At 30.3% G+C, this 22,353-nt stretch overlaps 2 protein-coding genes across 17 annotated transcripts in view; one reads left to right on the forward strand and one right to left on the reverse strand.

Annotated features, from left to right (window-relative positions):
* Nucleotides 1–22,353, reverse strand: part of Ca-alpha1D (Ca[2+]-channel protein alpha[[1]] subunit D) — a 42,748-nt gene that overhangs the window by 6,545 nt on the left and 13,850 nt on the right. For 8 of the 16 annotated variants that reach the window (XR_012832496.1, XM_075735391.1, XM_075735390.1 and 5 more), the window contains 23 exons: nucleotides 15,812–16,985; nucleotides 14,810–14,915; nucleotides 14,606–14,745; nucleotides 13,951–14,057; nucleotides 9,481–9,633; nucleotides 8,706–8,878; nucleotides 8,547–8,573; nucleotides 7,649–7,752; nucleotides 7,357–7,577; nucleotides 6,853–6,937; nucleotides 6,459–6,775; nucleotides 6,330–6,399; nucleotides 5,233–5,558; nucleotides 4,526–5,171; nucleotides 4,330–4,459; nucleotides 4,212–4,271; nucleotides 4,054–4,160; nucleotides 3,884–3,971; nucleotides 3,359–3,412; nucleotides 3,103–3,156; nucleotides 2,432–2,539; nucleotides 282–334; nucleotides 52–192 (listed from right to left, as the gene is read on the reverse strand). Coding sequence is in view for 15 of the 16 variants with exons in the window: in XM_075735391.1 (XP_075591506.1) it covers nucleotides 52–192; nucleotides 282–334; nucleotides 2,432–2,539; nucleotides 3,103–3,156; nucleotides 3,359–3,412; nucleotides 3,884–3,971; nucleotides 4,054–4,160; nucleotides 4,212–4,271; nucleotides 4,330–4,459; nucleotides 4,526–5,171; nucleotides 5,233–5,558; nucleotides 6,330–6,399; nucleotides 6,459–6,775; nucleotides 6,853–6,937; nucleotides 7,357–7,577; nucleotides 7,649–7,752; nucleotides 8,547–8,573; nucleotides 8,706–8,878; nucleotides 9,481–9,633; nucleotides 13,951–14,057; nucleotides 14,606–14,745; nucleotides 14,810–14,915; nucleotides 15,812–16,599 (4,058 nt within the window). In the remaining variant the exon portion in view is untranslated. Of the gene's footprint in view, nucleotides 1–51; nucleotides 193–281; nucleotides 335–2,431; nucleotides 2,540–3,102; nucleotides 3,157–3,358; nucleotides 3,413–3,883; nucleotides 3,972–4,053; nucleotides 4,161–4,211; nucleotides 4,272–4,329; nucleotides 4,460–4,525; nucleotides 5,172–5,232; nucleotides 5,559–6,329; nucleotides 6,400–6,458; nucleotides 6,776–6,852; nucleotides 6,938–7,356; nucleotides 7,578–7,648; nucleotides 7,753–8,546; nucleotides 8,574–8,705; nucleotides 8,879–9,068; nucleotides 9,136–9,480; nucleotides 9,634–13,950; nucleotides 14,058–14,605; nucleotides 14,746–14,809; nucleotides 14,916–15,811; nucleotides 16,986–22,353 lie in introns of those variants that run through there. The other 8 variants (XM_075735402.1, XM_075735392.1, XM_075735398.1 and 5 more) reach the window with 5 other exon arrangements.
* LOC124492548 (uncharacterized) lies at nucleotides 9,595–10,924 on the forward strand. Its single transcript, XM_047055466.2, has one exon. The coding sequence runs from the start codon at nucleotides 9,754–9,756 to the stop codon at nucleotides 10,870–10,872; it is 1,119 nt and encodes a 372-aa protein (XP_046911422.1). The 5' UTR covers nucleotides 9,595–9,753; the 3' UTR covers nucleotides 10,873–10,924.

Genomic DNA, 22,353 nt, shown 5'->3' on the forward strand with positions numbered 1-22,353 from the left:
TTATCTCTGTATTTTTTTTATTTTCAAATCAAAATCAATCTGATCACTTACTCTGGCCATCCTTCAAATGTTGATACAGTACAAAGTGTTAACATTGCTGCACCGATATCATCAAAATGAAATTTATTTCTATCCCATTTACGTTCCGATATTTCGGGATTGCCTTCATCATCATATGAAATGAAATATCCTCTATGATTATTTTTTTTTGAAGGAAGAAAAAAAATTCAAAATTCAAAATTCAAAATTTTGGTCAAACAATTATATGGTAACAAACTTACTGGCATTCTTCTTCAACACTTTTCGATATATCCGTACATTCAAATAGTGTTCCCTTTATAAGCGAGAGAGAGAGAGAGAGAGAGAGAAAGAAAACAAAAATTAAAGATTCATATCGATCAATCGATTATGTGTGCGTGTGTAGTTGTCGTGTGTGATCAAGTGATGAAAAATTGACAACATTTAACATGCAATATTAGCAGCAGCAACGGTGAAAGTTGCTGAAATGATGCAAAAGGTGACGTAAATTAATTAGTGCTATATTTATTCACACAAAACAAGTTTGAAATGTATGTGTGTAAGTTGGTGATGAATTGTTGCAAAAAAAAAAAAAAATTTCAAATTCATTTCATTCAATCAAATGAAACGAGTGAATGAATGAATATAAGAAAAGAAAAATGAAAAAAAATAGAATTTCGCTTCAGGATAATGTTCGGCATTTTGAAAACATTGAAAAAAGCAAAAAGAAAAAGTTTTCAAACTTATGTACGGGCTAAATGTTTCACATGAATATTTTTTTTCTGGTGGTTTTACGACGACAACGACAATAGAAGAATATAAAAATTGAATTTTGAATCAAATTGAATTTTCGTGATGAAAAAAAAGAAGAAAAATGCCACAGATGAAAATACATAAATAGCGAGCATAAAATAAATATTATGCCATACACACACACACACACATGAATAATAGTCAAATTCAGTTTTTTTTACTCGAATTGAATTTCTATGAAAAAAAACCAATATGGCACGGGCGGCAAGTAAATCAAAATCACACACACACACACACACACACACACACTGGTGATGCTGGTGGTAGCGTTCATTGATTTTGATTTGATTATGATTCACAAGCTTGAATCGAAACAGAAATAACGATGATGGTTAAATTTTGTCCAAAACCAAAACCAAAAAAAATGAAAATGAAAATGAAAAACAATCGGCGCAAGAAATAAATAAAGTTTTTTTTCAAACTCAAAAACTTTTGTTTTCGTTTTTTTTCTGAAATTCAACGATTAAGATGCAAAAAAGGCAAAAAAAAGCGAGAAAGAAAGTAAAATCGATTTCAATAACAATGGTTGATTATGATTATTATATGACCATTTCAAAGCAAAAAAAAGAAAAAAGAAAAAAAAGTTCAAATGTGGACGCTACACTGACATACAAACACACAGAAAAAATAAATTGATTTTCTCTCTCTCTCTCTCTCTCTTTACCCAAATCACCATTATCGTTATTGTCGTTTTTTTTCATTCCAATTGTGTTTCTGTCTCGGTTGGCAGATAGAAAGAAAGAATAATGGTCCGAAAAAAAAAGAATTCTAGCCGCTATTTGCACACAAATGAATGGAAAGAGAGAGTGAATCTTTTTGTCTGTTTTGTTGTTGTTTTTTTTCTTCGTTTTCGTTTGCAAATAAAAATTTTTCGAGAATTAAAAACAAAAAAAAAGTCAAAGAATTTTTCAATGAATAAAAATCAAATAAGATTATTCAATGAAATGATAAAAAAAGAAAAAATGTCACCAGAAAAGGAAAATTGATCTTTTTTTCCCTTTTATCAATTAGTTGATTGATTTTTTTTTTCGTTTCACTAATGCCCGGAATGCGTGGGCGATAAAAGTGAAAAGTTTCCAAATGATGATGATAATAATGACCAAAAGATCCTGAACAACAAAAAAAATCAGTAATTTTCTTTGTTTCATATCACAATGGTGGTACACTAGTGTTCCAGCCATTATGACATCATTTGGGAATTTGAACGATGTGTGCGATTCTAAAACCGAACAAACTTTTTATTCTTATAAATAGCCACAACACACAGACAAAAGAATCGAAGAATTTCAGCTAAGCCGATAAACGAAACGAAATAAAAAAAAATAAAAGTTTTTCCGGTTTTTGTTGTGGATCAATTTTTTTTTGTTGTAGTAGAATGAACATGTATAAAATAAAGTTCACCATGAGTGGTGGTTGTGTAGGTAGTGGGCGTTGTTTAATAGTTTTACAAATGCAAAAAAATACCCGAAAGCGCACAAGCGTCATAAAGAGATAGATGTGTGTGTGTGTGTAACATGCAAAAAAAATTTTTCAATGATGAAAATTCAACCTGAGAATGAATTTGAAATAAATCAGTATTAATTGATTATATCAATATTACCTTGAATAATTGCACGGCAACAACGGCAAACATGAATTGTAGTAGATATGTAACCATCAAAATTTGTCCAATCATTTTAATAGCAACCAATACTGATTTGACAACAAGCTTTTGATTGATTGATTGATTGATTGTTGTTGTTAACACATACACAGACAGACAAGTGGAAAAAACACGTGCAAAATAACAAAAAAAAACATTCACAACACGTGGACAATGTGAAAGTGAAAAAGTGAATATCAAATGGATGAGTGTAAGAGTGAATGTGTGGATTCATTGATTGTGACAAATGAGTGACAAATGATTTTTGGGTTAGAAGTTGGATTGGAAATGGAAAGAAAAAGAAAAGACAGAGAAAAACAATGAGAGAATGAAGCAAATTTTTTTTTCTACATAAAAAAATTCTTTCTCGAATCGCACTCACACACACACACAAGAATACAAATATATCAAACACGCGTGAACAACAACAATCGTGATTAGTAGTGGCCATTGTGATTTACATTATATAATAATTACATGCAACGTGTGTGTTTTGTCGTTGATAAGAAAAACAAAAAACGAAAAAAAACAAAAATAAAGCAAAAGCAAGCAAAAAACAAAATTTTTTTCTGTTTTGTCGATTGAATCAGTATGTTTTGTTTTTTTTTTTTTTTAAATTTTTTTTTTACCTTGAATAACTGACAGCCAATTGCAGCAAACATAAAATTGAGCAAGAATGTCACCTGATTGATGGATTTGAATAATTTTTTTAAAAAATGAAATATGGCCAACCAAACAAACAAACGGAAAAAAATTAAAATGAAAACGAAAACGAAAAATTGGCGAACAAAAACAAGAAATAAAAATCAAAAAAAAAAAAAAAAAATGAAATGAAATGAAAATGAAACAAAATAAAATCATCGTTTGTGTTGAACAAATACCTACCAACATGATATTACCAATGGTTTTAATGGCCACAATTACACAGGATACGACATGCTAAACGTGTACACATTTATTTCATTAATAAAATTTTGTCCCAAGATAAAATGAACAAATAAAGAAAAAATGAATGACTATGTGAATGTGTAAACCATTCATTTATTTTATCACTCACACAAACACACGCTTAAACGCCCATTCATTATACAGAAAACTCACTTTTTTTCACATCACACACGAACATTCACTTCACTTCACTTTACTTTACTTTACTTTCAAGAATCTCTCCATAAGAATTTTCGGATATGCAAATTCTTCTTATTATTATTTTTTGTTGTTGTTGTTGTTGTTGCATATCCAGAATTTTCTGGCTACATTCTATCTACATTGAAACTATCTCATTATGATTATTATTGCAAAATATTTATTTGCAATAAGTAGTGAGAGAAAATTGACCGAAAAAAATGGGCAATAATAATAAATTCACCAAAAAAAATAGAGAGAAAAAAAAACGCAAACATCTCATACCTTGAGACCTTTAGCACGATTTATTGCACGCAATGGTCTTAGCACACGTAATACACGAAGAATTTTGATTACAGAAAATGTACCATTGCTAGATGTTGGTAAAATAAAAATAGTTAGACCATGAAACAAAAATTATGAATTATGAAAACAAAAACAAAAGAAAAACTTACGAAAAAAAGAACGAAATCAATGAACAACAGACGACAAGAATATCAAGCAAATTGAAATAGCTACGACAAAAACTTCCTTTATGCAATATAACACCATAAGCGATTGTCTGAGGGAAAATAATGTTAACCATCAATGAAATTGGAAATCATTGGATTACCTTGAGCGATATTTCAATGGTGAATATTGTGGTGAAAAAATAATCAAAATAATTTAAAATCTGCAGAAAAAAATTTTCAAATCAATCAAAAAGAAAAAACAAACAAACAAACACATACAATATTACGATAAGAAAAGGCATTCAATGGATCTTCAGCTGCCAACATTGTGCTACTGATTATAATACACATGAGAACAACATTACCAAAATAATTATGATTTATAAATCGATGACAGGCAACACGGAATCTGAAACAAACGAAAAAAAAAAATTTTTTGATTTAAATTCATTCAATTTCAATTTCATTTCATTACCTATTTGTATGTGAAAATATAAAAAACGACCGTGATTTCGGTATCGGTGGTATTTTTTTCGTTATATTCACCTCCGAAAGACGTTTAGGTAATGCACCAACAACAATTTTCATTCCATTATCTTGTTTATCATCATCATCATCATCTTCGTCAATTTCACCTTCACCAACAAGATTTGCACCAATTTCTATTTCTTCATCTTCGTCATTTTCATCAACATCATCTTCATCTTCATCATCCATTTCATCATCATCTTCATCGTCATCATCATCATCAGCACCATAATCTTCATCATGATCATCATTGACATTATTATTTTCAGATTTTGGATCATTAATCATCATTTTGTTGGATGATGATATTTCTAAATCTAATGATTTACCACTAAGCTCTTCATTAGTTGTTTCTTTTTGTTGTTGTTGTTGTTGTAACATTTGTAATTTTTTTAATCGTCTTCTACGACGTCGTCGTCGCCGTCGCCGTTGTAATTTTTTCAATCTTCGCTGTTCTTCAATAGCTTCTGGTGTCATCATCAACATTCCATCTTCTTCTTCTTCCAATTCTTCATCTTCTTTTTCTATTGTTAAACTTTCAGCATCAGCCAAATTATCCACAGCAATGGCCAAGAAAACGTTGAGCAAAATATCTGATGGAGATGAATTCAAAATCAAATTGAAAATTAGAAAAAAACGAGAAAAAAAACTTACAATTGCCGCAAATGAATAAAATGATAAAATAAACACAGGCCAAAATGCCGGGTTTGGAAACACCGCCATACGCTTTGATACCATCATACATGACCACATTCCAATCTTCACCGGTCAATATTTGAAATACCGTTAATAATGATTGCCAAAATGAATCGAAATTATGTCGTGGTTTTTGTTCGGGAAAATTAAATTTTCCACCAAAAACTTGCATTCCAAGCAATGAAAAAATCACAATAAATAAGAATAATAGCAATAATAATGAGGCAATTGCACGCATTGAATTGATTAATGATGCAACCAGATTTCGTAATGATAACCAATATCTAGTAATAAAAACAAAAGAAAAAAAGGGTAGAACATGAATGAATCGAGAATATTCTGGACATTTCCTGTTTTTCATTCGAGAAAAACAACTTTTTGTTTTTTTTGTTTTGTTTTTTTTAGACAGGAAAGTGGAAAAAAACTAATGTGCTAAGATGATGGATGAATGGATCATTAATATTTTCATTTCATTCTATTCAATGGTGAAATGTTTCAATGTTCTCATCATCATCTCATTTCAAGTAAATTTTCATTGTTTTCAATTTAACGATCTTAAAACATGAATGAATGAATGAATATTCTGTATGTATACAATAAGTGTAATTGCCACACACAACAGAACACAACAATTCTAGTACCAAAAAAAATGGCGAAAAAAAGTTAATTAGATGAAAAAAAAACTCTTCATCATCATCGTCAAGATCTATTTTTTCCGGAATTTACTTTTTTCGGGCTATCTATTTATCCTGCACACAAACACACACTCATAATAATAATGATGAACTTTTCATCAATAATAATAATAATGATGGTGATCATCAATGTTAATGATACTTTTTTTTGGGCATTCCAAAACATTTAACACTCACACACACACACACTTGAATTTGACCATTGTCTCAATGATCAATTTCTGTATAGAAATAAAAATACTATATATATGGAAAACTGAAATTTTGATTCCACGAATAAAAAAAATGATGATGATAATAATACTTTTCCGTCAATGGGGGTGGGGAGTGTGGGAAAAAAATTCAACCAGTAACACTTACTTGGTCACTTTGAAGATTCTTAGTAAACGTACACAACGTAATACAGATACACCCAATGGTGGCATTACGTCTAAACAAATGGGAAAAAAAATTTAGTTGTCAATTACTGAAAAAAATGACCAAAATTACCTGAATATGTTAATATTGATTCAATAATTGAACTGATAACAACAAAACAATCAAAACGATTGAATAGTGAGAAAAAATAACCTTTCAATCCTAATGAATACATTTTCAATAACATTTCCAACAAGAATAATGTAACAAAAACAACATTGGCCACTTCTTGAAAATCGTCCAACCATTGTGGTTGATTATAATGTTCGGATGCCAATGTTAATGTATTCAAAAATACTAACACAATTATTGTCCAATATAATGCTTGTGATTTACATATCTTACGACAAGCACGACGCATACGACGATTAATGCGTGATAATTGCATTCTAAAATAAATTGAAAAATGAATAACAAAATTATTTTAATTTGTATGCACAAAAAATCATTCAATACAACAACAAACTTTTTCATTGTCCAATATGATGGTTGCTTTTCCTGGTTTCCATTATCATCATCATCACATTCAATCTCGTTTTCTTCATTGTTTTCTAAAAAAAAGTGAAAAAATTGAAAATCAATTTTTTTCACATGGAAAGAAACAAAAAAAAAGTCAATTGATTAAATGAAGCGTGTGAAAGAGCAAAAAAAAAATTTAAATAAATTGTTTGCGCGTGTGTTTGTGTGTGTGTGTGTGCGTGCCTGGAAAGGTATCGATGACTATGAAAAGATATCGGTTTTTTTCAAGTCATTACCCAATCTCCTGCTGCTGTTGTTGTTGATCAGAGCAAAGTTGAGAAAATTCTTAAAACAACAATAAATTATGACGATGGAAAAAAACTTTGTGAATAAACTCATTTTTCAAAGTGTAAAAAAATGTGAAAAAACTTTCTTTTGGGTAAAAAAAAAATTTCAATGTTTTTAAAAAAAAAAAAACACACACGGTTATTATTATTATACAAAAACTTACGTCCACGTTCACGGCCACGATTACCACCAACACCGCCACCAACACCACCGCTGCCACCACCACCACCACCACCAACGGTATCTTTATCATCTGGATCAATATCTTCAGCTTGTGTAATCCAATCCAAATAACCACGTAAATCTTCTTCAATTTGTTGTTTTTCTCTCAATTTATGAAAATCACCACGTGCTTTAGCTTTTTCTCTTTCTTTTGAAAATTCACTATTCAATTTGGGAAAATATTGATGATCAATAAATCAATAAAATAGTAAGCAAGCAATAATACTACTTACCCGCTTAAAACACCCAATACAAGATTCATAACAAAAAATGAACCCAATATAATCAGACTAATAAAATAAATCCAAGGCCACGAATTTCCGACGGAATCGTTGATCTTTTTGTTTGTTTGTGCACGATGAAAAGTTGAGCGAATATTCCGGAAATGTGAAATTGGAAAACAAAAGAATTATAAAAAAACAATAATCAGGAATTAATCAGAAATCACATTGATAAAGATTATGTTGAAATTGAAAAGTTTTTCAATGAAAAAAAAATCAACATTGACAACAACATGATGAATAAATAAATATAAATACAATCTCTGATGCAATCACATCCATTCGTACTTTTCTGAAGATTAATTTCAATTTCAAATTTACTATATTTCTATATTTTGGCTATAGAATTTCTTTTCTTTTTCATCATCATCATCATCATCATTTTCGCTTGGTTTGTTTTGGTTGAATGGTAAAGAAAAAAAAATCTTATTGACGGGTTAGTAGTAGTTGTGGTATATCGTTGGGTTTGTCAATCATCATCAAACGCACACACACACACAATTTATTGTTGACAAATATTTCAGCTGAACAAACAGCCCTAACCAATTTTTCTCAGTTGTCGATGATGATGATGATGATGAAAATGAAACAAAATAAAAAAAAAATCTGGGTCAAGTAGGCTATTTCTATTTTTTCATGAGAAGAAAAAAATGATAAATTTTTTCTGACAGCACACACACACACACAATTCCAGATTGAGAATTTCCAAGATGTGAAAATTAGCTTTTTTCGTTTTCGTTATTGTTGTTGTTTGTTTGTTGATGACAATGATTAGATTTCAATTTCAATTTCATTATTGGGTTCTGGTTTGTATCAATCAATCGATTCATTTATTGATAAAGCCACTTACATAGTAAAGAACATCGGTCCAACCTTCCTGTAAAAATTGAAGAAAAAAAATAAGTAATAAAAACATAATCATGACATTTAATCGATGGAAAAAAATAATAATAATAATATCGATTTCCATCAATGACAAACAAATCAATGTTGCAAAATTACTACTTACATTGGTGACACATTGAAATACTGTCAACATTGCTAGGCCAAAATTATCGAAATTTGTAATACCATCATTTGGTCCTTCATAATATTCACGGCAAACATATGGATCCGGTGATTCATCAATATCGTGGCATTGATATTCACCACCACAAAGCATTGGTTCTTTCATCATTTCATCTATTTGGGTGGCAAATGGAAAAAAAGAAAACGAAAAAAATTAATTTTTTTTTCTCGGTTCAAAATTGAATCATTTGGTCAATGTAATTGTGAAAAACAATTTCAAAAGATCGTCACAAGGGATTGATTTGAAGAAAAAAAAATAATCATCATTATTGCCAAGAAAAAAAAACAAACTAATGATTATTACCAGCAATTTTTTTTCTCATATATCGTCCCATTTGATGTTTTGATTAAACACAACCATCATCATCATCAGCATCATCATCATCTTCGTATTTAATTACTTCTCATTAAACAAACACAGAAACTGAGAAATGTAAACAAACAAATAGCTTTTTTCATCTACTTTCTCGTTTTTTTTTTTTTTGTTTTCACAAAACATCAATCGAACGGTTGAAAATGAAATTCTCAATAGATAGAATTCTAATTCTTCACTTTCACTTTATTTATTTATTTTGTCGTCGAATGATTGTGAAAATTAACTATTTCCACCGGCATGCACACATTTGTGTGGAAACGAGTTAGAACGACAAAAAAAAGGCTCAATGTGTTAATGTTTGTGTGTGTGTGTGTGTGTGTGTGATTCCAATGAAACTTACTGGTAATATTATTGAAACAAGTACGATGCATACGGCCAACAAATAATTCCAGACCAATAATGGCATAGATAACGATAACAAATATCACAAGTAATGCAATATGTAATAAAGGCACCATTGCTTTGATGATTGAATTGAGCACAACTTGTAGACCTGAAACGGAATGGAATGGGAAAAAATTATAACATTAATTAAATTAACAAAATGAATGAATTTAAAATCAATTTTCAATTCAAATTATTAATGTGTACGTGATATACGACAAATTGTATAATGGGCAATACGTGTTTTGGCATAAATCCTAATCAATCTGAACATTCAACAACACCAACAACGCCAACGACGATTAATCAACAGAAACGACAACGACGACAACGACATCGAAAACAATTTGAATCATCATCATCATCGATAATTTATTCAGAAATCAATCAAAAATCATTTGAATTTTTAAATGGTGGCAGTTCTAGTACTACTAGTATTAATAGTAGCAACGGTGGTGGTGGCAAAAATTTACGACGTACAAATGAATTATTACGTTATCTATTACAATGTGAATCAATCGATGAATGGTCAAAATTAACATCATCGACATCGAAATTTCGAAACAATCCATTATTTCGTGATCAAACATTAACAAAAACCATTACAAATAAACCAATAATGCAGATAAAAACTGATCAAGCATTTACAAAGCGAAAAATTCAACAAATGCGTTCCAATCTGGATCGATTACCGCCGGATACAGCGTTAATAATAATGCCACCATTTTCAAATTTTGATATGATCATACCAGGTATATATCAAACCGGTACTACCGGTTTGATCATAGAAACCATGCAAGAATCACGTATTCGAATGATTATTAATGCAACATATGAAATGCCATTATTGAAACAATCGGATATAATAACATTTCGTGTACCAGTGGAAGATGATTGTCAAGAACCAATACAACAATATTTTGACGATGTTGCCGATCTGATGGAAGCCATTCGATTACGTGGCCATTCATCCGTCATACATTGTATGGCTGGTGTATCACGTTCAGCAACATTAATATTAGCTTATATGGTGAAATATACAACATTCACATTGTATGAAGCATTTTTGCATATAAAATCCATACGACAACCAATCAGGCCAAACATTGGTTTCATTCAACAGCTAATACAATATGAAGCACGTGTGAATAATGGCAGAAAATCTGTGGATATGGAACAAATAGAACAATATTCAACAGTAGCAGCAGATCAACAAGAAAAAGTAAAAATTTTGGTACCAAAATTTTATCGTTTACATTATCCAGAATTATATGAATTGGAAATTCGTCGACAATTAAACAATTCAAATTGTACTGATCAAAATAACGCCAATAACAATACCACCTAATAACAATAAATAATACAAACAAACGATCGATAATGATGATAAATAAAAAAAAAATACAGAAAATTCGAAACATTCGAATGAAGCTGTTTTTCTTTTCACATATGACGTAATCAATTTTCAGTTTTCAAATTTCTTAATTTTTTGAATCAAATATTGAATTCAAGAATAAGAAAAGAAAAATAAACACACAAAACCGACATGACGACGACGACGACGACAACAACAACAAAACGAACACGACGATGGCTTTGGCAACTATTCTTCGATCAATCATTATTGATTTATTGATAGCTATTATATAAAAAAAAGAAAGAAAATTTATATGTTATGTTGTCATCATCATCATCATCATCATCATTTTTTCGGGTTGTGATGTTCCAAATTTGTTCCAGAATTTTTTCTTTCTTTTTTTTATATTCTTTTGCTGTTGAATGTGTATTATTATTGCCATAATGATGATGATGATGATGATGGAAAGAAAAAGGAAAAAAAAATACTGGTGGTGGTAGTAGTAGTAGTAGCGGGGGGGTGGTTGACAAATTTATTTTATTCTTTTTTTTCATATATGAAAAAAAAATATTGTCGAAAACCGAGAAAAAAAAATGTCAACGATCATGATGATGTTGAAACTTATGTTATTGATGCCGCTACCACTACAACACTAATGAATATATCCGTTGACCGACGAGATGGGCCAACTGGACCAAAAAAAAAAAGATCATCATCATCATCGTCGTCGTCGTTTTGTGTAGTTTTATGCACATTTGCAATATTGGATGATGAATGTTTTGTGTGTGGGGGAGATTGGAACGCACACACACACACACACACACACACGGGCAAACGGATGGATTTTTTTTCTGCTGTTATTGTTGTTGTTGTTGGATCTGATATTTGACTCTCATATTAAATGGTTTGAATTTTTTGAGAATTTTTTTTCATCTCTCTCCCCTCTCTCTCTCTCGATCAACAAACAAACGATGAACAATGAGAAAAAAAAATTTTTTCTCAAAAAAAAGGAATTTTCTGCTATTTGTTGTTTATCATTTGGTTGGTCATTTCATTTTCGTTTTATATTCCAAAATTTTTAGTTTCTTCGTTTTCGTCGTCGTCGTCGTTGTTGTTGTTGTTGTTGTTGTTGATGATCCAAATGTAATACATAAATAAATAAATGTTCCAACGAGAGATAGATAAAAAAAAAGAGATACAGTTTTTTATTTTGGTTTGTAATGTCAATGTATCTCTTCTTTCTTTTTTTTTCTTTCTCAATCATCAATCATCATTCAGTTGGTCATTTTTAATGGTAGAAGCAATATATAGAGAATGAAGAGATTCTTGTGTCCGAGTTTGTTTGTTTTTTTTTCTCTTCGTATTCCCATGATCATTTCGTGTAAAGAAATCAAATCATTCAATATTCGATATTCCCGGTGTGTGTGTGTGTGTGTGTGTTTGAATGTTTGAGTTTGTTTTTTTGCCCGGTAAATTCTGTCGTCTGTGAATAAAAATGTCTTCATCATCATCATCTTTTCTCTCTTGATCTGTAATACTGGATGTTGAAATTTGAATAAAAAAAAATTCATGACCCAAATAAACTAGTGGGCATTGAGAAAGAAAAAAAAAGTTTTTTTTTTCACGAGAAATTTGATATAATAATCACCAAGCTACATACACACACACACAAACATGCATGCATAGAATGAATCGATAATTCTAGCGCCACCAATTTTTTTTCCCTGTTGTCACGGGATTTGTTGTTGTTCACATGATGATGTTGATGGATTTTTGTGTATGAATCAAATGGACAAACAAACAAACAGCCAAAAATCAACTGACCAGTTTGTTGAACCATATGGAATAGTTGGAATTTTTTTTCAAATTTTCAATTCACTAGAAAACAATAGAATCGTACAGAATTTTTCATTGTTTTTTTTCAAGATTCTTGACATCGGTTATTTTTTTTTGTTGTGAAACGATTTTTACGCCATTTTGTTCATTCGTTTCATCCATTCATTGGTTGAATGGATGGTTGTTTCCTGTTGTTGTTGTTTTTTGTTGTTGTGATCCATTTGGAAACTTTAAGCGTTTTTATTTCGGCACTTTCACTTTGAAAAACCAAATGGTCCATTTCCTTCTAGTTTTTTTTCTCTCTTCTCCATGTGTGTTTTCAAACTTGATGGATGCGATTTTTTTTTCGATTTTTGATATTCAACAACAACAATGTAACGGACAAAATTTTGAACTTTCTATTAAAATTCTTTTCTTTGGTTCCATTTTTTCGACACCATCCGTTAAATTGTTACATTTGAAATGAATTGAATCCATCATCATAATGATGATGATGATGATTTCCATTTCACATTCATACATTGTTCGTGTGTGTGTGTGTCCATTACAGAGACAAAAATAAATGGATACACAAGAATTGACCCACAAACCGAGACATACACACACACACACACACTTACACTGGAAAATCATCAAACTAGCTGCTACTATACAAAAACAAACAGAAAAAAACGGGAGATTTTTGTTTTCCAAATGCCATCGTTTGCCTTGATTATTTGGAAACAAGTGAACAACAAACGACAACCATAAAGCTTAAACAAACATCAAACTGTAAAAGTGAAACCAAATGAATTGAATCGAATGAGAAAAAACCACCACCAACACCACCACCAACACCAACACCACCAGCAGCAGCACTCTACATCAGTAAATCCATTGAGCAAACATTTGATGTTTGGTTTGCAAGAAAAAAAAATTTTTTTTTCTTTACATGTCTGATTTCCAAGACCAAAAAAAAAAAAAAAAAAAATGAAAATAAAATAGTAGTGGCAATGAAGAACAGGAATATTCTGGCAATTATTCACTTTCATTCTTGATGGCAGTTTGTTTGTTTTATAAATTATTATTCTATTTAGCTTTTAGCTAAATAAATTTAAAAAAAAAATTTCTCATTCAAGTACAAAGAGTAGTACATTAATCTAATCTAATCTAATCAAATCTGGACTAATTTCTTTTTTTTATTGTTTGAAGAATATTCTTTGCAAAATGTAAAAAAAAACAACAAATACTTACTTGGCACACCTGATACAAGACGTAGTGGACGTAAAACACGAAATGCACGTAATGCTTTAACATCGATACCTTCGGCCGAAATCTGTTGCACTACGGTCGATATTAGACTGATGTGTGAATTGTGGGTGGGTGGGGGCCGAAGGGTGGAGGAAAAAAAAGAAATGATCATTTATTAATTTTTAACAAAAAAATAATGGATTGTGAGTGGTTGGTGTGAGGCGTGGGCGGATGGGTGGGCGGTTGGTTGGTTGGAAAACGCAAAAAAAACAAATATTGAATTGGTTTATTTATTTGGTCTATTTGTCTATCTGTTATCTTGGCAAACAAACAGCAAAAAAAAGCAAAAAAAAACAATAACGAATCATCATTATCATCCAAAGAATTCCCGTATGGACGTGACTTTTTCTCGGTTTTTTTTCTTGGAGAATCAATTTCTGAAATTGAAAATAAACAAAAACGAAAACGAAATCACCGCCCAACAAAAAAAAATCGTGTGTGTGTGTGTGAAATGAAAAAAAATGAAAAGCAATAACAAAACGACCAAATGAAACTAATAAAATTTCAATTTTCCATCTCCAAAAATCGAATCGAATGTACTTTTGGATTTTTTTTTGTTTCGTTTCGTAATAATCAATCAATCAAAAATATACATTACCCAATAACGACAATAATGAAATCCAATAGATTCCAAGCGCTACGTAGATAGGCACTTTGATGTGCAATGAAACCATAGGCCAATATTTTCATTATACATTCCAATGTGAAAATCACAAGAAAAACGTATTCAATTTTTTCCTGTTATAAATGAATGGAATGAATTTCATTTTTTTTCAAATAAAGAAAACAAAAAACAACTTACTAGAACCAAATTTGTATCATTGGAATCACCACCAGGATATGGTGTATAAACACCTAATGCAATACAATTCAAACAAATGGTCACTAGAATAAGCCATTCGAATGGCGTAATCATTGGAAAGAAAAAAATGAAAAAAAATTTCGAAAAAAAAGACAAAGAAAATTATGGAAAACAATCATTCTGAGAAGTGAAAAAAAATTTGAAATTTGATTCTGTTTTCATCGGTTCGATGTTGTCATTTGTTGTTCTCTATTGTTTTCAAAAGTCAATAATAATGATGATCATTATCGTAATAATAACACACACACACACATACACACACACACACACACACACACACACACACACACACACACACACACACACACGCACACAAAAAAGGCCAAATTGAGGAGAATGCTGAAAAAAAACAATGATTATCAAATGAATGTATTAATCAAAGAAAAGAAGAAGAAGAAAAAAAAGGATGCATTGAATCGAAATAAAAAGGAATGTTTCGGAAACAAAAAGATTCTATTCTATAGTCCTATTCTGGTCTGGTTCTTTATATTTAATGATGATGATCATGATCATCATCATCATGACAATGGGAAATATCTAATTTTTTTTCCATTCTATTCATTCTCTATCTATTCTGAATCTTGATGACAAGAATCTTTCCGAAAAAAAATAACAAAAACAACAAGCAAAGCTATAGGAGAAAAGATTTGCATAAAATTGTCGTCGTTGTCGTCGTCGTTGTTTTTTCGAGATCTTTTTTTTTTGATTATCGATTATTTTCTTGTTTTGTTGTTTTTTGTATTTAGATCTTGAAAATGTCTCTCTTTGTTTTTCTGCTTTCCTATTTTATGTTGGCCTAATGTTTTTCAACGATCAATACTATAGTACTGTAAAATGAAAACAACAAAACAAAGATGAGAAACTAAATGAGAAATGCAAATCTGAAAAAGATGAGAAAAAAAAGTTTTGTTTTGTTTTTTTTTTGCTTTATGAAAAGGATATTTCCATTCAACAATATTGATACAAAGCCGACGTATTGGATTCTTAAGACGAAGACAATAAAGAACACGTTCAGCTTTTTCCGGCACTTTTGGCACTTTACGGACAATTCGTTTTGGTTGTTGTTTAGCTGCAGCTGCTGATGTTGATGTTGCGGTAGCTGGTGTTCCAGGAACCGCAGTAGTAGTTGTGGCTGAGGCTGAGGTTTGTGTTTGAGGTACAATTGTTACGGTTATTGAATCATTACCAGCACCACTAGGCCTTTTGATCAATGATGGCTGTGGTGATTGTGGTTGTGGCGAGGTTGATGGCTGCGACGGTGTTGATGGCGGTTTATTCGATGTTGGTTGTTGTCCACCAGCACCACCACCACTGCTACTACTTGATATTATCGTTGGCCATGATGGTTTTGTTAATCGTATCGGTGGTGTCAATTTTGTTGGATCAATCTGCTGTTGTTGTGCTGTTGCTGTTGCGGTAATCGTTGATCCATTAAAGGCATTTGGTTGTATAAGCATCGGATTCGCTGCTGGTGTTGGTAATGATGGTGTGTTGTTTGATGATTGTGTTGTGATTGGATGGAATCTTGATGATTGATTATTCTGTAACGATGATGATGATGACTGTGGCAGTGGTTTTGATTGATTATTAACAGAATATATTGATCCATGTTGTTGTTGTTGTTGTTGTTGTTGATTATCTACCGTAGCTGATATCGTATTGATGATCGGCATCGTACTACTATTGTTATAACTGTTATTGTTGACGATAGATTGATTTGCGGCAAACATATCGATATTATTGCCGCAAAACAAACAAACAAACAAATCTAAGATAATGATGGTGTGGATGTATTGACTGATAAAAAATAAAATTTGCGAAAAAAAAATCCAAATGAATTTTGTGTGCTGCTGTTGCTGCTGATCTATAGCGATCGTAATCTTTTACGCATTCTTTTCCTATAGAATGATGATGATTCTGTAGTACGATTTTTTCGATACATTTGAATTTTTACATTTGAAAATATCTATTTTTCATTTATCAGTAGAAGGAGATTATTATCGTTTGATAAAACATTTTTTATTTTCGCATTTTTAAAATTTTCTAAATTCTATAGAATTTGAAATTCTTTCTGGATTGTCATGATTTCGTTGAATAGACGTTTCTTGTCAGATAGCTAAATATGGAAAATGGAATGGGAAAAAAACAGAAAGAAAAAAAAACAACATTAATATCCATTGTGGTTTTTTTTATATAATAACATTAAAGATTTGTTTTTGGCAAACAAAACAGAGGAAAAAAACTGAAAATGATTTTTTTCTTTCCATCTTCGTACAAATATCATATCATTATCATTATAATCACCATGATGATGATGATGATGACTGAGGTTTTTTTGTTTCTGTTGTTTTTTCATTTTTTTTTCGTGGATCACATGTGTGTGTGTGTGTGTCAACCAAAGAGATTCACAGAATCGAGAAAAAAAATCCATCTCAACAATGATGATGATGATGATGATGGAATTTCATTCATAATTATTATTATCCTTATGGTGTGTAATCATAATCATCATCATCGTCATCCATTTGGTTGATTGGATTAGAGTGAATGGAACCATAACAGAATCATAAACCACACAGACAAACAACACACACACAATTGGGTACAATAACAACAAAAAATAAATGTGTATAATTCGACCTTTCATAAAGACCGTAGAAAAAAAAACACTAATCTAGAGCTGAATCGTCTAAAAAAAAGTTGAAGATTCAAGTAATTTTGGCATCATCATTATGACAATAAAAATAACAAGTTTTATTTGTTTGTTACAATCACACATCATTAAATGGGATGGTATCAATGCAATGATCATCATCATCATCTGATTTTGTGAAATGGGAAAAAAAGAAAAAAAAACCAAACGTTCTGGTTTTTTTATTTGGTTCCATTATTTTGATCAAATTGAAGTTTTCTTTTTTTTTGTTTGCAATTATCACATTGCCTGTCATCATCACCGATGATTGAAAATTGAAATTTTGTAATTTTTTTTCCTTTGCTAAATATTTATAAACATGTCCATCATTGTCATCATCATCATCATCATCATCATCAATAACCAATAATCAGTGATCAATGAATGTTACAATTGTGTTTGTGTGTGTGTCAATATTTTCAAAATAACCGTATTCTTTCTCATTTATCGGATTCTTTCACCAAAAAGAAAAAGAAACCATATCGATTGAAAAACGCCGCAAACGAGAGATTTTTCTGACATTTTGAATAAAAAGAGAGAATTAACCAAAAAAAAAAAAAAAAAGAGAAAAACGATTCAATCATCATTTCAGCAAATGCAGTTGAAAAATATCAAAACTGACAACAACAACAACAACAACAACAAAAAAAACTTTTTCTCTTTCTATATATCGTTTGACGTAATAAATAAATAGCGAAAAAAAATCAATCAATGCAAATATTGAATTTGAAATTTCGACCTATTGAATTCTTCGTTTTTTTTACACACACACACACACACACAAAAAAAATAATTCAAAGAATTCAATGATTTGAAATCAAGAAAAAAAACGATTGATTCTGCGGTCGATATATATGTGTATGTGAAACATGAAAACAACGGCAAAAATTTACCACAATCGATAAACACTGAAAACTGAATCTTTTCTATGATTTATCGTCATTATTTGTGTGTCTGTGACATTGAAATGAAACAACAACAACAACAACAACAAAGAAAAAAAATGTACAAACCAATATGGTACATGTGGAATTTTATGATTATGATGATCATGATGATCATGTCATTATGGGCAGATAAACAAAATAAAAACGGTGTAAATGACATGAAAAATAAAGAATAACAAACACACAGAAGTCATTATCATTAAATGGATCGATGACAGAACGAGAAAGAGAAAACCATAATGAAAAAATTGTTACAAATGACAAAAAAAATTTTTCCCGATTATAATTCTAGTTTTTTTCTAAACCAATGGAATCGAATAAAAATTCTGAAATGAAAAAAAAAATAAAAAAAAGTCACAGAATCGATTTTACACACAACCAGAGAAACAAAACTATACGATATATAAATCATACATCTGCATTTGAAGTTTGTTTTGCATTTTTTTTTTTTTTTTGACGGTGGTTGTGATGGTAGCAGTAGTAATTTTTGAAAATCAAAAAACAATCGATTGTTGTTCATTCAATCTGTATCGATTACATCGATATCGAAAACAAAATTTTTGGCTCCACCTTTTTTTTCACCGGTAATTTTCACAGAAGAAAAAAAACCGGTTTTCTTCTTTTGGTTCTTGTGACTGATAATTCAATAATGAGAGTGAAAAAAAATGGCAAATAATCATTCATTTGCTTGTCAGCTTTCTACAATCAATCAAGATATTGGTAATTTGAATAAAAATTCAAAAATGGTTCGTTTTGTCCACCATCTAAATGCAACGGATTTATTAGATGATACGGAAAAATCAATTTTCGGTCCAAATCTGATGATTGATGAAAAGATCATCATCTTTTTGATTTGTATCACTTTATTCATGTTTTTTTTAATTTGTTTCATTTTTTGTTGTTTACGTTATGTGGACAATACAAACACCAACAACACGAATCATGATGATTCATCGAATCAAATTTCGGGCCGTAATATTCATCCCGTATTACCAACTGGTGCATCAAGATTATCGAATGATGATTATTGTCGCCGTTGTAATAATCAACCATCGGATCATCAAAAAAAAGTCAACAACAACCAACAAAAACGTAAAGAAACATCCATCTGAATGATTGGATAACTGGATTTGCATTTTTTTTTTTTTGGGGGACGGAAAAAAATTTAATTTTTCATTTTTTCTTTTGATTTCAAAATTTTAATTTTTTTTTCAAAATGAATAAAAATTGTTTCTTTTTTTTAAAAAAAAAATCAACAATTTTGGTTATTGAGCACGCGCTCATTACATGATGACATGTATCTCAAATATCATCATCATCATGATGATGTGAATAACAACAGAGACAACAACAACAAAAACGAACCACTTTTTGGAGCATTAAATCACAAAAAAAAATTGACAATGATTATCGACCACACGAATTGACGAATGAAGATGAAAAACTAATTAAGTTTTTTTTTCTCACTTGATCCATCCATCCATCCATCTATCTTATCTATCATACAGAATAACTCACTCTGTGTGTCAATTATTTTTCTGTTGTTGTTTTTCCAATGAATTTTCTCGAGTAAAAAAAAAGACCACACTGTTGGTTGCTGTGTAGCTTTTTTACACTTTGTTTCGTTTTTTTTTGTTCTAGTTTCCTAGTACACACACATAACAGCAACAAAAAATAAAAAAGATCATCATCATCAGTGTGAGTGTGTGTGTGATGACATTTTCATCATCGTCATCATCATTAACATCAGTTATATTGGGTCGATGATTGTAAATGATGATAACCGCATCATGCATATACACATTATAATGGTAATGTGAATAAGAAAAAACAATGAATGAATGATGATAATGATGATAATATTATAACCAAATTGAACGTAGAATTTGACATGACAAAAAGTCAGACATGAAAAGAGGAAAAAAAAATTCATTCATTCAAAAGATTAAAGTTTAATGATTCTCTAATGATGATGATGATGATGATGGAAATTTTATTTTTTTTATAACGAAGAAAAAAAAGAATCGGAATTTTTTCCCATTTTTTTCTAAATTTAAGAAACAAAAAACATAAATCATTGTAAAAATGATAATCTCTGATCTCAAAAAAATCTTTGATTTTCTTCAACAAATCGCACAGACACAAAATGAATTCATGAACATTCTATTCGCGTTTTCTTTCATTCTTTCTTTTTTTTCTGTGTCTTAATTTTCTAATTCTAAAACTCACAGGAAATTGCATTATTGCTGTATACAGTGTGTACAGCAATAAAAAAAAGTGGAATATAAAGAAATTAAAGCCAATTTAGAATTCAATCTACCACTATTTGTATGGTCTGTCTGTTATCTTGCTAGTTTCATTTTGATTTCGACAACAGAAAAAAAACAGCCACACACACACTGAACAAGCAACTTATTTAAGAACTAGAAAAAGGAAATATAAATTTCTGTCCCTCTGGAACAAAAAAAAACCAATTAGCCTTATTCAAGAATTTGGTTTGTCTGCAGAAGAATTTCTTTTTTTTCTTTTTTTTTTTGCTGAATTGACTGACAAACAAACATCATCATAAAATGTTATGGTTATGTTGCTGTAAGTAGAACAATTACACATGATAATAATCTCACACAAATATTCGACCAAACAGAAAAAAAAATTAATTTACATAATAAATTGTGAAAAGAAACTTGAAACAAGCGAAAAGATTCTCGAATTTTTTCTTCTGCTGCCTTTTTCCCCTCACACACACACACACACAGAAATTCCATACAAAATTTTCCCATGGAAACTGGAGAAAAAAAAATATGAGCCACCACAATAATGGTGAAACAAAAAAAATGCAATGCAGTGAAGCTAACCTCATTGGGTAGCTATATGTGAGGCAAAAAAAATGGGAAATTTGATCAAACGATAATCATCATCATCAGATGATAATGATTAAAAACAATTTCAAGTCAAGAATAAAAAATGATAATTGATTTTATCCAAAATCACACTGGATCACATTTCATCATCTGATCCAATGTGATCTAGTGATACTGATTCTGCTCAACAATGATTTTTTGTTTTCGGGAGAAAAAAAAATAAAATAACAACAGCCAAACATTGAAATCAAAATGTGATTTCTTTTTCTTGTTGTGGTTTTTATTCCGTGTTCTGTATTCACTATGATCGGATTCGATTTAAACACACAATAAATCGATTCGATTTGTGATTTGATCGACAGCTTTTGAAATATGAGAAGAAAACATGTGGTACATTTGAAGGGAAAAAAACAGAATTTCTCTCTTTCTCTGGTAAACAGAATTCAATACGAAAAAAAAGAATAAATTTTAAGCAAATAGAAAATATTCTTATTGTATCGACCAAATTCTCGTCATGTGATTCATTCATTCATGATATTTTGTTTTTAGTTTTTCATACGAGCTTGTTTGTTTGTTTAAGTGCATCTATCAATTTTTTTTATTGTCCATGTAAATGTCAAATTGAACATCGACAACAACAACAACAACAACAAAATTTTGGCCAACGGGAAAAAACTAATCGTCATCGTTGTCCAGTTTTTTTTCTAATCGCAAATGTATTGATTTAATGGAAATTGTTTAGTTTTTATCCATTGTTTCAATCGTTCATTTTGGACATTTCCGACATTTTTTTACAAAAAAAACACCAATATACCACTGAAATGTGGGGAAGATTTGTTTTTCGTTTTTGATTGGACAAATTTTTTTTTGTTTGTTTAAATTTCATCAAAGCCGGTTAAAAACATTATTCGATCACACACACAATGATGCACGGTTTTTTTCGAATCAAATTTCAAAACATTGAGTTTTTTTTCATGAAAAAAA

Source organism: Dermatophagoides farinae, chromosome 1, assembly GCF_024713945.1.
Source record: "Dermatophagoides farinae isolate YC_2012a chromosome 1, ASM2471394v1, whole genome shotgun sequence".
Classification (NCBI taxonomy): Eukaryota; Metazoa; Arthropoda; class Arachnida; order Sarcoptiformes; family Pyroglyphidae; genus Dermatophagoides; species Dermatophagoides farinae.